General features: G+C 35.5%; 1 protein-coding gene across 4 annotated transcripts; it reads right to left on the minus strand.

Moving 5' to 3' along the window:
- Positions 1-11483: 11483 nt before the first annotated feature.
- Positions 11484-13046, minus strand: LOC149959023 (uncharacterized). Of its 4 annotated transcripts, none has more exons than XM_090165123.1 (4): positions 12996-13046; positions 12533-12929; positions 12065-12316; positions 11484-12013 (listed from the first exon to the last, which is right to left on the minus strand). In XM_090165123.1, the coding sequence occupies exons 1-4, from the start codon at positions 13005-13007 to the stop codon at positions 11559-11561; spliced, it is 1116 nt and encodes a 371-aa protein (XP_090021249.1). In that variant the 5' UTR covers positions 13008-13046; the 3' UTR covers positions 11484-11558. The 4 variants fall into 4 exon arrangements, with proteins under 4 accessions (XP_090021249.1, XP_090021248.1, XP_090021250.1 ...); XM_090165122.1 differs by having other exon boundaries at positions 12056-12316; XM_090165124.1 differs by having other exon boundaries at positions 11484-11893; positions 11945-12316.
- Between the last annotated feature and the right edge of the window lie 1572 nt (positions 13047-14618).

The raw sequence follows: 14618 nt of genomic DNA on the forward strand, positions 1-14618 counted from the left end.
ATATTTGAAAAGTGTTTCACGTCACATTGTAGGTCTAATCCGCGTGTGCTGCAACACGGATTAGCGTTGAAATAAGCTAAGATATCGACGTCAAGGTTGTTTTAACGATAATCTCCTTGAATTAATCAATTTACATCGCCTGTTAATCGAAATCGATTGACTACTCGCAAAATCGTATTGTGTGTAAGTTTTAAACGAGGATGACCCTGCCGAAAAATTGCCGCTGCTAAGCGCGCATTTCTCCCATTTTCATAAAATAACCCTACCATTTCGCCCTTTTCTCGAATAGTATACATAACTTTATTATTTCTTAAGAAAAAATTAACTTGGTGTTTACAAAAATAAGCTTCGAATGAATATTAGGCTTAGCGTAAAATAAAATGACATTTGAAATTTTTTTAAATGTTGTTGTCATGCCGACCACCATAATGAGTTTGTCTAGCAAATTTCGATGTAACACGAATTGGTTTCGAGTTATTGTGCGTTTTCTTTCAATTTTCATTTTAACGACCTTTGTGATTTTGAAAAACACTTTCTTGGCTTCCTATTGGTCACATTCGATCGAATTAAAACTAATTGGACCTACAATGTGACGTGGAACACTTTTCTATTTGGAACCAACTTTCTAACACTTACGGTTATCGAGTTAGTTTTCGGATGACCTTGAAGACATGATTCAAGGTCATTGAAATTGTTAAACTAAAGACCCTCAATCCTGATGAGGATGTGTAGCAAATTTCAGTACTCTAACACGTGTATCTTTAGAGTTATCAGCTCCCGAACCTCGCTTTCGACACGTTATCAACTTAACGACCTTTTTGTTTTTCATCTAGCATTTCTCGGCTTCCTATTGGTCAAAACCGATCGGGTCAAAGCTATTTGTTCTTAAAATATCACGTGGAACACGTTTCTAATTGGAACCAACTTTCTAACACTTACGGTTATCGAGTTAGTTTTTGGATGACCTTGGAGACATTTTCGCTTTAGGTTTCCCCTTACATCTTGTATACGACTTGAAAATTTAAAAATCATACCTAAAACAGATTTTGAGATATTCGCCCTGGTTCATTTTTTAGTGGACACCCTGTATAACGGAACACTTTTGGAACTTTCAAAGAGAGCAATCTGGGTGTATTTAAACTATGTAAAAACACAAACAAGTAAGGCTGACAAACGTATTTTGGGAAAGCTAAGCCATATCAGGGAAAATTAGCCAAATCAGCTGTCGTATATTCAGAAATACAAAACATTAGAATTTTCATATAATCAGCTAGGCTAATATCTAAATCACCATCTTAGGGCCGAGTCATCTAGCGAGTTTTATTGCTATTTAATAAGTGGCTGGGTTAAACTGGAGTTTCCCACACTTAGACAACGTTATTGCAGTTGGGCTAGGTTCATCGTAGTTAAAGTTAGCCAGAGGCTTGTAGCATGGCCTATTATAGTGGCAGCTCTTACAAAATATTTCTATAGGTTTTCTAAGAAACGTATAGAGGGCCTATAGATTTATATGTCCTATAGAGTGCTCTATAAATATTTCTATAGAAAATTAACTAATTTTTTCTATATAAATTATATGAATTAATTTCTATGGTGTTTTCTACAATTATTATACCAAAATATACCAGTTATTTTTATAGAAATTATATTGATTGATTTCTATGGTGTTTTCTACAATAGTTATATCAAAATATACCAGTCATTTCTATAGAAATTATATGGATTGATTTCTATGGTGTTTTCTACATTTATTATATCAAATTATACCAGTTATTTCTATAGAAATTATATGGATTGATTTCTACGATGTTTTCTACAATAGTTATATCAAAATATACCAGTTATTTCTATAGAAATTTTTGGTTATTTGAATTCTCGAGATTAATTTGCCAAATGGAAGTATAAATTGGCACCAAAGTGAAAGCTCAAAATTATTATGGTTAATTTGAAAAACACCCCAAATATGTTGTTTGAGTTCACCCAAAGCGTTTATATTTGCAAAATGGATGTATACATTTCAACGAGTTAGTGGAAACTCTAAATTGGGAATGATAAAAGTGGTTCACTTTGGTGTACTATAGTTATTTCAGTGTGAAAAACACCCCAATATGGGTTTGAATTCACCCGAAGGGCTACGATTTGCCAAATAGAAGTATAAATTGGCACCAGGGAGTGAAAACTCTCAAACTTTTTATGGTTAATTTAAGTGACTAAATTTGATGTACTAAAGATATAAAAATTTGAAAAATATCCTAGGTTTTCTACAAAAATATCCTTGGTTTTCTATTAAAATATCCTAGGTTTTCTATAAAAATATCCAAGTTTTTCTTTAAAAATATCCTAGGTTTTCTATAAAACAATCCCTGTACTTTCTATAAAAAAACTCGTGTTTCCGCTCACTTTCTATAAAAATCACCGGTTTTTTCAGTATAGTAATTATTCTAGCTCTTTAGAAAAATTACACAAATTTCTATAGAAATTTTATAAACTATTCCGAATATAATTCTATAGAATTTCGATGGAATCTTTTGGTAATGGAGTATTTGTCAAGCTCTTCTTAAATTGAGTACTACCCAAAATGTGTCCGTTTGAGTTGTGATTAAATTGGTTTTGATAACTTAATTTTTGCAAAAATTACCTACTAACCAATCTTACCTTAACTTACGTTACTTTCGGGTTATTCTAAATTACACTAAAATAGTCTTTGGCTCGTAGGTTGACGTAAGTTTACATCATTGATTTGGCTTTGGATAACAGGGGATAAACAGAAAATGAAAGTTATATTGGAAAATCGTTTGTCACATTTTCCAGTGGAAGTTACTTAAGTTACAGTTTGTAATTGAGCTTAAGTTACCAAAATCTAACTTGAGTACGTTTGAAGTACTATTATTATATTCTAATGTACTACTATGGCATTATAAGACGCTCGCTGACTTGGACCTATGGTGGTGCCTTGAGTATTAGCTTAGCATATTATTATTATTAGTAGTAGTAAAACTAATTACCTGGTTGACTAAAAGCACAATTATTGTTTTTGAGAGGATTAAACGTATCGAAATGATAATACCACTATATCCCTTCAAATATGTTACTTTAAAAGAATTTATAAAAAAGTGTTATTCTTTTTTTTCAAATTTGTATTTTATTTCTATTTAAAACAAGCTTTTTTGTTTCTTTGTAATTTATTTATTATATATTTATTATCTTCCAAGAATTTAAACATCAAGCTTCGTCTTAGAAAACCTGTAATCTTCCAGACCGATAACGATAGATCAACCTAGTGGCCGCCGCTCAAAAAACTAGTTTCCCGAACACTCTCCACTGCCTGAAATTTATCAAAGCCTATCAAGTATAAAGAGGGTTAATAGCGGGTTAATGCACCTACTGATCCAATTTTTTTGAATGCGGTATTTTAATGGGAGTATAGAGTTCCATATTTATGGTGAAAAAACCTAATCTCACATTTCAGCTAGCAGGGCTTATCAAAAGTCAAGGATTAATAGGGGGAAACAGACCTTGTATGTTAGAAATAATGTTTTTATTTATACTAAGGGAGAATGAGACGATTCGGGAGCATCATGGTCTTATTTTACCCCGTCGCGAGATGGGGGAAGAAAAACGTCACCGAAGTGTGCTTCAATTGCGTCAGTTTTTAGAAACCAATAAGATACTGGGCTGACTTGATTTTATATAAAAGGGGAGGGAGTTTACCGTTAGTGCAACCTATGAGCAACAAACACAAGAAGAACGCAGCTATAGTATTCAAGCACGCTAAAGAAGGGTAGTGTACGAATTTCATTGGATGAGCGTCACGAGCCTTTACGCTGAACGTTTTACGGGCGGGGGAGAAGACAATTTCCGAATTTTCCCCTTTCGACGGCAGCAGGCGCTAAAGCGTCTAGCCAATGAAAAATGTACGCAAGAAAATCCACAACTTTTGACGGGTTGCATTCTCCTTGTGTGGGCAGTGCTGTGTTTGTTGCTCCTAGGTGCAACGTTCAAAATCGTCTCAGCATAGTAACTCTCCCTAAGTAGAAATGAATACATTCTTGGTAAAATATCAAAAGGTAAAATGTTCATAATATCAATAAGAGCATACTTGGTTTCTGGGAAAGTATGCGTCTTTCTTCCAGGTCCACTAGAATCATCTTCTAATTGCATGTCTCCAACTAGGATCGGTCGTAAGAACGGTTTTATCATAATTAGTTTCTGAGTAGTTCAAATAAACCATTTTTATTTCCGATACTCAAAGTTAGTAGAAATTAATACATTCTTAAAATACAGGGTGTTCAAAATTTTATGGAAAACATTTTTAGGAGTTGAGAAGTATGCCTGTTTTTTCCTATTTTCCTAAGATGAAATAAAAGAGCACCAGAGAGCTTTAAAGTGTGGCCTACTAGCCTCTGAAGTAGGCTGCAACAAGCGCAAAACCAAGCAGCAGAGAAATGCTAACTTTAATGTTTGGGTTCGTGTGATAGGTAAAAAAGGGCTTTGTAAACAAATCGAAGTAACCCGCGAAAAAATTTAAAGTACACTTAAACGGTATTTAAAGTCCCTGCTGCAGCCTAGTTCCAGGGGCTAGTAGGCCTAACTTAGAAGCTCTCTGGCGCTCTTTTAACTCATCGTAGGAAAATGGGGAAAAAACAGGCAAGCTTCTCAACTCACCCCCTACAACCCCCTAAAATTTTTGCATACCTTTTTAAAACACCCTGTATATTGTCATTGTGACTTCAATGACTAAACTTTATGATTTATTATTCGAGTCGTTATTTTAGGTCTTTGTCTGTGAGGGTACATATCATAAATACTATACATGCATTAAAACCAGAAGTAAACTATAGTAAAACCCAAAAATCGTACTTCATAGAATTGGTTATCGCACATATAGAACATGAAATTCAGCACTAAGCACGTAAGGAAGCTGGTGACGTGCTATGAATCGAAGAAATTGGAAACCAATCAAAACGGCCGCCAGGATATTGAGGTTCTGCCCAGGAATTTTCACTTTTTTGAGCTTAGAATTTTCTTATTTTTGGTGAATTGATTTCCAGAGTTGATTTTTTTATATTTTATTTCTCTAAAAATTAATTTTTTCCAAAACAGATAATTTCCCCCTCTTCAGAAGTTATTACGTGACCTTTATTAAAGAGTTATTACACTAAATATTTAAAATAATAAATAATTTAAAATTTATGAAAATTAATTATTTTGTAAGTTACTTAAACAAAAGTAAGGATTTCCTTGAAATAAAACTCCCCGACTTCCTCATTAACGCTGATACAATCATTTTTTAAACCACATATTTTAACTACTAAAAAACTAAGTACCAAAATAAATCACGCTTCACTTGCGTAAACCCAAAATCTATTGTCTACTTGATAAAACTCTGACGTTGATTTCCCCCCACCCCCTCCTAATGAAACACTCGGTACTACACCCCTGATGCGAATGTGTAAGTAAAACATGTTGTAGAAGTAAACGTTCCTGAGCCGAGAAATTTCAACCATATATCAAAGGATTTGGGAGATTTCACTGTGTAATATTTGCTGTTAGTTTTGAAAATAAATATTCGGGACCAAAACGAGTCTATGTAGGTGTCTTAACGGTGCTAGCTTCTCAGAGGTAGCACCTATGATTTAGCGTCTTCTACAAACAAATTAAAAAGTCATAAGAACGATTTTCCTTAAATAAACTTATCAAAAACGATGCAAAAATTTTATTAAAATGTAAGTATCATTATTTATAAGGTCAAATTTACAAATAACGACGAGGAAAAGCTACATGTAATAGCGTCTGTTTTAGCCGCTACCATTAAAGATTTCAATGGCGAACCAAAGGGGGCGTAGCGTTAGTTATTGGTCGCGAATACTTAAAGGAACCTCTTTGAATTTTCGTCGTAGCAGTTGACAAACCAAATGAAAGGAAATTAGGCGACCATGACGTTAATAATAATAGTCAGCTAGGCTAATAACGGCGCAGAAAGAGAGAAAATTTGTTAATTTGAAAAAGCATCCGAGGCCGTTGCCAACGTTATTCTAAAAGCCCGTGCAGGGTAAATTTCTTCAATTCATTTCTGGTATTATAGTTCGACAATTCCGGCCACTAGATTCTCTCATATTTGAATCTTGGATTAACAATAGTAGTGCCTACCTGGATATATCACTCTAGCGTTCCGCGTGCATTTCCTAAGTGTTTGTTACGGGTTCTGCCTTGTAGAAGGCTACGTGTTACGGGAGTTTCGGAAAATCTCCGTTAACTTCGCCGGAGCGGCGCTGCTGTTGCAAAAGTCATTTGCTTGTCAGGTTTTTTTCAAGTGATATATACAGGTAGGCACTACTATTGATAATCCAAGTTTGAATTCCGTTGCTTAGGCAAGGTTTTACCTTCAGAGAGTCAATAACCACAAAAAATTATGCGTTGCAAATAGCATTTTTTTCCATTATAAAAGTATATAATTTTCTTTTTATTAGCTTCATAAAACCAAGATGACGTCAAATATTTTATATATAATTTGTTGTTTTGTCTCAGTGGAAAAAGTTAAGCCTAACGTTTATTAAAACCACTTATGAAGTCGGATACATCTTTCGTGAATCCGAAGCAAAGAAACACGTCGTCCCGTCGCGTCGTTAAAATGTCCCGCCTTGCGGGAGCCTTTATAATAACGTAAGCAACAGTTTTTCAAATGGTCACTAAACCGAAATAAAATCTGAACAATTAATCTATTTCCAAATGACCTTTACATTGCGAGGTATATTAGGCTTAATAGACCTACTTTAAAACCCTAACATGGCGACGTATTTCGATATTGAGAAATTCTCATCCACCGCAAATAATAACGAATCGGGATCGAGTCTCTAATTGTAGGACCGCGTTTAACTCCCACGGAGGTTTCGAAACACAGGCGTGCTTGTGAAATATGAACGGATCTTAAATCTTTTTCCTGAAACGTATTTTGGTCTATGCAAATAATCGCTCGGCCCAAAAGTTTTATCGTCAACTCAGATTAATCCATGTAAATGATTTATTGTGTACAGAAAATAACGACTCGTAAGCTCGTGCGACTATGCTGAAGATGGCGCTACACAACGTTAGGGATTTTTCTAACTTCTTTTTCGGTGTCACTTGATAATTGGAGAAAGCGCCCTAATGATGAGTCGCGCCAGTATTAATCTTCCAACTTACAAGTCGCTACCTGAGAGCAAAAGTCAAGTAAGTCGCGATACGTGACTATTGAAAGAAATTCAAAATAAGAATCCTTGAGTGTTTTTAAATTAAGGTGATTCCATTGAATTGGGAATAATACTGCTCGAATTACAATTACGATTTCGGTTGCCATGGTTACCTGGGACCTGTTCTGATAAGACTGTACGAAAATCATCTTTATAATTAGGCGGTAGCACTATCTATATTTTGTAAAATTATGGCTAAAAATAAATAATTATTAGCTAACTCACCGTAACTTGAGTTGAAAAGGATCGTGTTGACAGAATAAAATTATTTTTAAACAACTTCCAAGGTTTGTTTGTTACGAGAAATCATACATTTTAATTTCACATCAGATTCGCGAAAAAACTCAATTGCAATATAGTTGCCACCACTAGAGACAGATGCCGCCACGGTAGAACAATAAAGTTGATAAAGTCTCATTATGGGACGAAATTGGTCCCGCGCCAGCCAGATTTAGTTCTACCTCTATTTATTCCCAACTCAATGGGTGACTCAGTACAAAATTTGCAATATATATTTTCACTCTATTTTTTATCAATTTTCATTATTAGATTATCATTGTTATTATGCTAGATTTCGAACTTAAAACTGGTTTTTCTCAAATAGGGGTTTTCAGACTTGCTTGCCTCTTGCTCTAAGGTAGCGAAGTGTTAGTAAAAATTTTAATGTTTTTGGGTATTTATTTAAAAAAACGTGAAAGTTGTTCGTACGATGACGCGTTAGATTTTCAAGTGACCAAATAAGAAAATAAAGAAGTGCTGATTACACCACTCATCGTAATATTTTATAGTTAAACCACAAAATTCATGACTCATGACGTCAGTACTGTTCTTAACCTTTAGCTCTTTCCCCCTTGTGTTAGCCTCGTTAGGATATAATAAAAATTAAGAAACACGTTGTTGTCGATACGTGTAGAGTCGTGGACTCGCCGCAGACTTTTTATTGACACAGTGACGTGTTAGAAGTTAAGCCTCTTTAGGCTTCAGTAATTTAAATAACGTTAGTTTGTCTTGGCCTCTATTTGAGCAGTATATCAAATTGCCTCTATGATTGGTCATGATTATAATTATAATTGTATCATAATCAAAATCAAACATGTTCGTGTTCCAAATTTTCCGCAGTCGGGTATGATATTTTTCAAGAAAAATCTGTCCTTCCACAAATGGTTTCGTCCACGGTGGAATTCACCTCTCATAAATGAACACGCTGAAGATAAGAACGGTACTACCAGATACGTTTGTTTAAACTGATAACGTTCGACGGTAATCAGTTTGCGAACTAGACGATCCGATGATATCAACAAGTGCGCGTGCATATCTAAAAGCAATTTTTCCCTCGATAGTTGGTTGCTGACAATAAATGTTTCAAGATGTTTTGCGTCCCGCTGTCTGCCGCTTCGTCACCTTTGATGATCGAAATTTATGAGTGGGCCACATCGATAGCTTATCATTCCGAGAAAAAAAGGCTTCCACGGTTCCCCTAAATGACTTTATCTAAATCGACCTGAATAGTCCTACGCGATTTTACGATTTCTTTAGGCTTCTTTGTTTATGTGTATTTATTAAAGTCGTTTTCGATTGACGATAATAAATCAGTACTTATATAACGAAAAATATTAAAATTAGGCCTTTATACACTTAACAGATAATATATTAACCAAATAAATGCAATTTTTAAAACAAATAATTTAGTTTTTATAAATATGGTAGAGACCGAGAAATGTGTACGGTAATTTTTTAAAGGGATTTTTTTCTTAAAGGACTGCCGATTCACAGAACCATGGATTGACATTTCCATAGTTACGGAAGTCTCGAACAGCTCCTAGAACGGTGTTGTGAGAAGGTCTTCTGTTAGGGTAGATAATATTGAACAGCTCACTAACTCTAGTAGTGTTACCATTGCCTTTAATAATTGTCCTGGTCAAAAGAATAAAGAGGCATACCTAATTTAAAGGGGCTAAAGCTTGACCGTTCCCCTTTAAGAAAGTAACGCAGTGTCGCCTTAAATAGTAAATTGAAAAATAAAAGTTTTCGTATAAAAAGTCAACTAATTTAGGTAGTAGCAAATAGAGCTATCATTAAACGTCATATCTAATTTTAAAATTAAATATTAAAAGAAAATAATTTAAGTTTAACATTGTAAATCACAGAATAAGAACCGCAAATTTGAAAAATATAAGTTTAAATAACAGATCGAAATCCTAAAATTATGAATTTTAAAACTTTCCCTAATTTAATAAAAAAGATATGTTGATACGACATAAAATAGAAAGTAAAAGCGAGGAACTATAAACCTTTTTTTTATGAGTTCAAGTTTAAGTTAATTTTCTCGCCACGCGCGCTTTCTATCATAATAATAGCTACATTAACAAGGAACTTATATTTTATAAAAAGATCCATTTTACTAATGAAGTATGAAAATATGTCTTGTAAGGAGATTTCATTTAAGCAAAAAGTATTCGTTTTTTTTTAAAGATAATTTTACGGCTGACTGATACCGAATTTATACGGTTATATTTAAATTTTATTTCCCTATCTCTTTTATTTTTTCTTTATCCTCGTACAGCATAAGAGTGATGACTTTAACGTTACAATGGGCGAGTGAAATTTCTCGAACGGAAGGGTTAAGAGGGCGAAAGGGGATTTATTTTGACGAAACAGTGTGTGACCGGCTCTTGCGCGTTTCTGAGAAATATCGTCCTGTGTAATGTGATAAAATATTTTATAAGATGCTACAACACCGGTAGTCTATCGGAAAAACGGGTTTATTTTGGGTTTTAAACTTAGAAGTTGAAACAGACATCAATCTTCGCCGTCAAGAAAAGTATTAAAAGAGCGCACTTCCCATTTGCTTTCCATTTCTATCGGTTAAATGGAGAGTGAATTCAACTTCGATCTACATATTTGATATTTAACAGAAGCTATAGGTAATTGGCGCTAGTTCCGTTAAAAACTAGTTCTAGCCCGGTTGAAGCACACAATTTTTCTATTTTGTTATGAACTTCATTTAACGAATATAAAAATATTTGTATCTGCTTCTCATGTTTTATACGGATGAAAAAGCCAAGGAAACACGTCCATACCCTTTTCTCGTATATTCTCAGACCAAATCTGTTCGCCTTTTCTGCATTTCTTCACTGATCTGATCTGCTTTTTAGTTTCAAAAATCAGTCAAAGGATAGATTTTTCATATTTGACTAAAGGAACTTTTTAAAATTTGTTACCTCATGTAAAGCTGTTTAAAACTATTATTTTCTGATGTGATATCTCAGATAACAAAAAGATTACAAATTCGGTTAAAAAAAATGGATGAATTTTATTATAATCTGTTTATTCATTACTGTAAACCTGCTAGATCTGATTTCGAAACAATAAAAATCTTTGTATAATCAAAAAGTTAACCGATCACCTACTGCGGTTCGAAACACTAAACATGCCTTGCAACTCTTGACCTTCTTGTATATTTTAAATTTTGTAGTGCAAGCTCTTTCTGAAAAAATTACAAATTTTTGGTATAATTTGGTTTGGTTTTTCTTTTAAAGCACCATTACTTTGATGAAATTAAAAGAATGGATTTATGGGAGAGTGGACCATGAAGTTGTTCATAAGGATAATATATCGGTTCTAAAAACCACTAATCGAAAAAATATTTCTTGTCTTATATCTAGAATAATAACAATAGTAAGCTAATAATGGAATTTTACTAATAGTAATATTAATAATTAATTATAATTAGTCAATAACAAGTTAATTTTTAACTGTTAATTTAGTTCAAACATTTTTTATTAATGCTGAATTTATTTGTTAAGATAATATTAATAATAATAATAATAATAATCAGCTAGGCTAATACCCAAGGCACCACCTTAGGCCTAAGTCATCATGCGACTTTTGAAGCCCTTAATTCAGGTGGTCGGACTATTAATTAAGAAATAGATAAAGGGGTCAAGAAAAACTATTTTAAATCAAATCACCAACAGATGAAGTTACTGATTTAATTTAAAATGTGAGTTTCTATCTGGTATTGTTAGTTCGTCTTGCTTCTGTCCGTTCTCAGTAACTCTAATACGTTCTTCGCGGCATAGATCAGATTGCCCTAAGTAACGGCTGGTGGGTCTGAAATCTAAAAATTTCAGTGTGCAACCGCAGAAGTTATTAATAATGACAAAATAATGTAATGTTTTAGACATGTTTATAAATTGTATTAAATTTAATACATATTCTTAATTACTAGTACAACAATGTTTATCCCAATTACTCATACGTAAATGGTTTAGTTTTAAATAACTGGCAGGCTAATACTACCCTTATACAAGTATTATTATGAACAATTTAGGATCCACCATGGTGTCCTCCTTGTTGACCTCCATGGCTTACGCTAACACCATAACCGTGATGTCCTCCCATATGACTGTAAATCTGGTGGTGAGCTTCCGGCTGCTCATGATGGCCATGCATTTCGTGCTGACTTTCTCCTTGATGCTTTTCCTGTCCACCGTGTTGAATTCCATGTCCCTTATGTTCTACATGGTGATGAATTCCTTGATCTCCTCCATGATGATGAGTGCTTTGACCTCCTCCGTAATGATGTATGCCTTCTCCTCCATGTTGATGACCTCCTTGACCCCCTCCGTAGTGAAACATTTCTTCTCCTCCATGTAGATGACCTCCGTGACCTCCTCCGTAATGATGTATTCCTTCTCCTCCATGTTCCTGACCTCCTTGACCTCCACCACCTCCTCCGTATTGGTGAACTTCTTCTCCTCCACGCTGATGACCTCCCTGACCTCCTCCGTAATGATGAATTTCTTCTCCTCCATACTGTTGACCTTCTTGACCTCCCCCATGATTATGAATTCCTTCTCCTCCATGTTCTTCCTTGTGATGAACTTGATGAATTATTTGTGGCTTATGAGTTTTATGCTGTTGACCATAGTGATGGCCGTGATGTCCATGACCAGTGATGCTTTTTCCATAGTGCTTGTGGCCTTTCTCGCCATGATGTGATTCGCCTCCATGGTGTGTAGACCCAAAATGCTTATGGCCTCCATGATGCTTCTTAGAGTATCCCTTCTCACTTCCGTATTTCCCTAAATTTTTAATCAGTTTTAATTATTTTACGAAATATTCCCATTGCCACAATTATTAAAGTATTAATTTTAATTAACAATATATTATTATAAACAAATCTTTATTATTTCATTAATAACTTCGTTTAGTTTCCCCGACATTGTTTCATTTTCAGAAACGTAAACTATCTGAACTAACAAAACAGTTAAATATTAAGAAAATCCTTTCACACTCACCACCATAATGATGTTTATGTCCGCCAATGTCTTCGTGTTTGTCAACTTTGTCGAATGTCCATGCTTTTTCAAATCCGTGTCCATGGTCTTTTTGAAGTTTGCTCTTCTTGTGATGTTTATCGTCAACTCCATGATGGGATCCGTGACTTTTGTGATGTTTGGACATTTCATCGCCGTGGTGCTTATAACCACCGTGAGACTCTCCGCCGTAGTGTTTGTGACCTCCATAATGCTCGTGTTTGTCGTCACCGAAGAATTTCTTCAAAAATTCGTGACCACCGAATGATTTCCCGTGTTTGTGCATTTCTTCTTCGACTGCGGGAATATGGATTTCGTGAACATGATGTGGGACATGTCCCGCAAACGTTACGGCAAGGGATAACAACCCCAAAGAGATCTGTAATGTATTGAAAATATGAGAAACTGTCCGCGAATTGTAAATAAGAATATTAGAATGAAATACTTGTAGTAGCATGTTCCTTTCGGTTTTAAAGGCAAACAAACTATGAATATTTCGGAGTTCGATAGCTGGCTTTTATACTCCCAAAATTTCGCGAATATTTATTCAATTTGTTTCAATAGGTGGCCTCGATATCACTCCTAGGAACGATTAAATTGGAAAGGGAGACTATACTGATCGCGCTCACTGAAGAGTGACCAGATATTCGCCGTTAAGACGTCTGGTAAATTACATATCTTCTTATCTTCCTCATTTTCTTATTACGACCACTCCTTATTTTGTTGTCGTATCATAGTCATGTAAATTAATTTGCACACCCTTTTAATATTGCCGGAAATATGTTTGAAATTGCGTTATAATTTTACATTCCTCTCTCTTTATATAAAAATCATTGTTTGGTTGGCGATACGCAAATTAATAAAATAACGCCACGTTATTAAACTTTTGATTTTTCTCTATTAATAGCAACTATTCGTGGATATTTGACCAGCAGATAAATAACGTATTAATTTGAGCCATAAGTTAAAGAAGTCGCTTTCGAATTTCTAATTTCATGTTGATGTCTGTTATTTCTTCTAACGGGCACAAAGTAGTAGCTTTTAAGAGACAGGTTAAGCTAAACAAGGCGGCCCAGGCCGCAATATTAGTTCCACATCGGTGTATTCGGGTGGACAAACCCATACACCCTTAGTAGACACAGGTAGTGTGTCAGAATTTATAGCCCGGTGTACCTAGTAACAGAGAATATACCACCGGAGGCCTATCATCAGAGTGCCCTACGCCAGCGTCCACCTAGTCCGGACAGGTGACAAATCCAGCATGGGTAGTAGTACCCTACTACTGATGGTCGCACCTTTGACGCAAGCCACTTACCCAGCAGAAGGTGCAGCAATGGGTGGACCAATTCCCACTTCACACACAGCAGTGGGATTAAGAGTGGATGCTGTAGCAACTAAAGCTGAAACCCTACCTACGTAGGTAAAGAGTCAAACCCTTTGGAGAGAGCTCCTAAAGGGGAACGACGAGCACACAGCAGCCCGGCACAGCTGGCACAGATGATCCCGGCGTGGCTCCAAAAGGCTGGGAAACAGGATCGCCGTGCCCTCATACGGAGGCCCGCCGCCCCACAGCAGGCTACCCAATCCGCCGAGGCGGCCAGATTGCACGGACCCTCTCCGTTAGCCTGAGCCGAAGCTCAGTATCCAGCCCAAACCGGACTGAGGTGGAGATAGGACCATTTGATCAGAGCTAACATCTCCCAGTGCGCCAACGCCCTTATGGGTTACAAGAGCCGGACCCCGACTCCCTGGTAAAGCCACCAGTTATTGCACACTTTATCCCATTTAGGGCCAGTAGACACAGGTAGGCAAACTAATACAAAAGCTGTTGAGGCTGCGTGATTTCTTATCGTTTGATATATAAATTGCCATCCTAAGTTAAAGAGTGGATGCCGCCCACCATCAGTAGACCCGGGTGGGCAAACTAATATAAAAGCTGTTGAGCCCATGTGATTTCCTATTGTTTGATGAAAAAAAAGATGTGAATCGGTACTAGCATTCAAAAAGTTGATAAATGATTAGATAATTGATTTTGGAATTCAAAATCTATATAATTTCATGTATTTCT

The sequence above is a fragment of the Leiobunum rupestre genome, chromosome 2 (assembly GCF_980474605.1).
Source record: "Leiobunum rupestre chromosome 2, qqLeiRupe1.1.hap1, whole genome shotgun sequence".
Lineage (NCBI taxonomy): Eukaryota > Metazoa > Arthropoda > Arachnida > Opiliones > Sclerosomatidae > Leiobunum > Leiobunum rupestre.

Bases quoted from the DNA above. Each gene is read 5' to 3' on its own strand.
- LOC149959023 (XM_090165121.1), bottom strand. The intron at 12,317-12,532 runs GTGAGTGTGAAA...TTAAAAATTTAG, and splicing joins ACATAAACATCATTATGGTG to GGAAATACGGAAGTGAGAAG.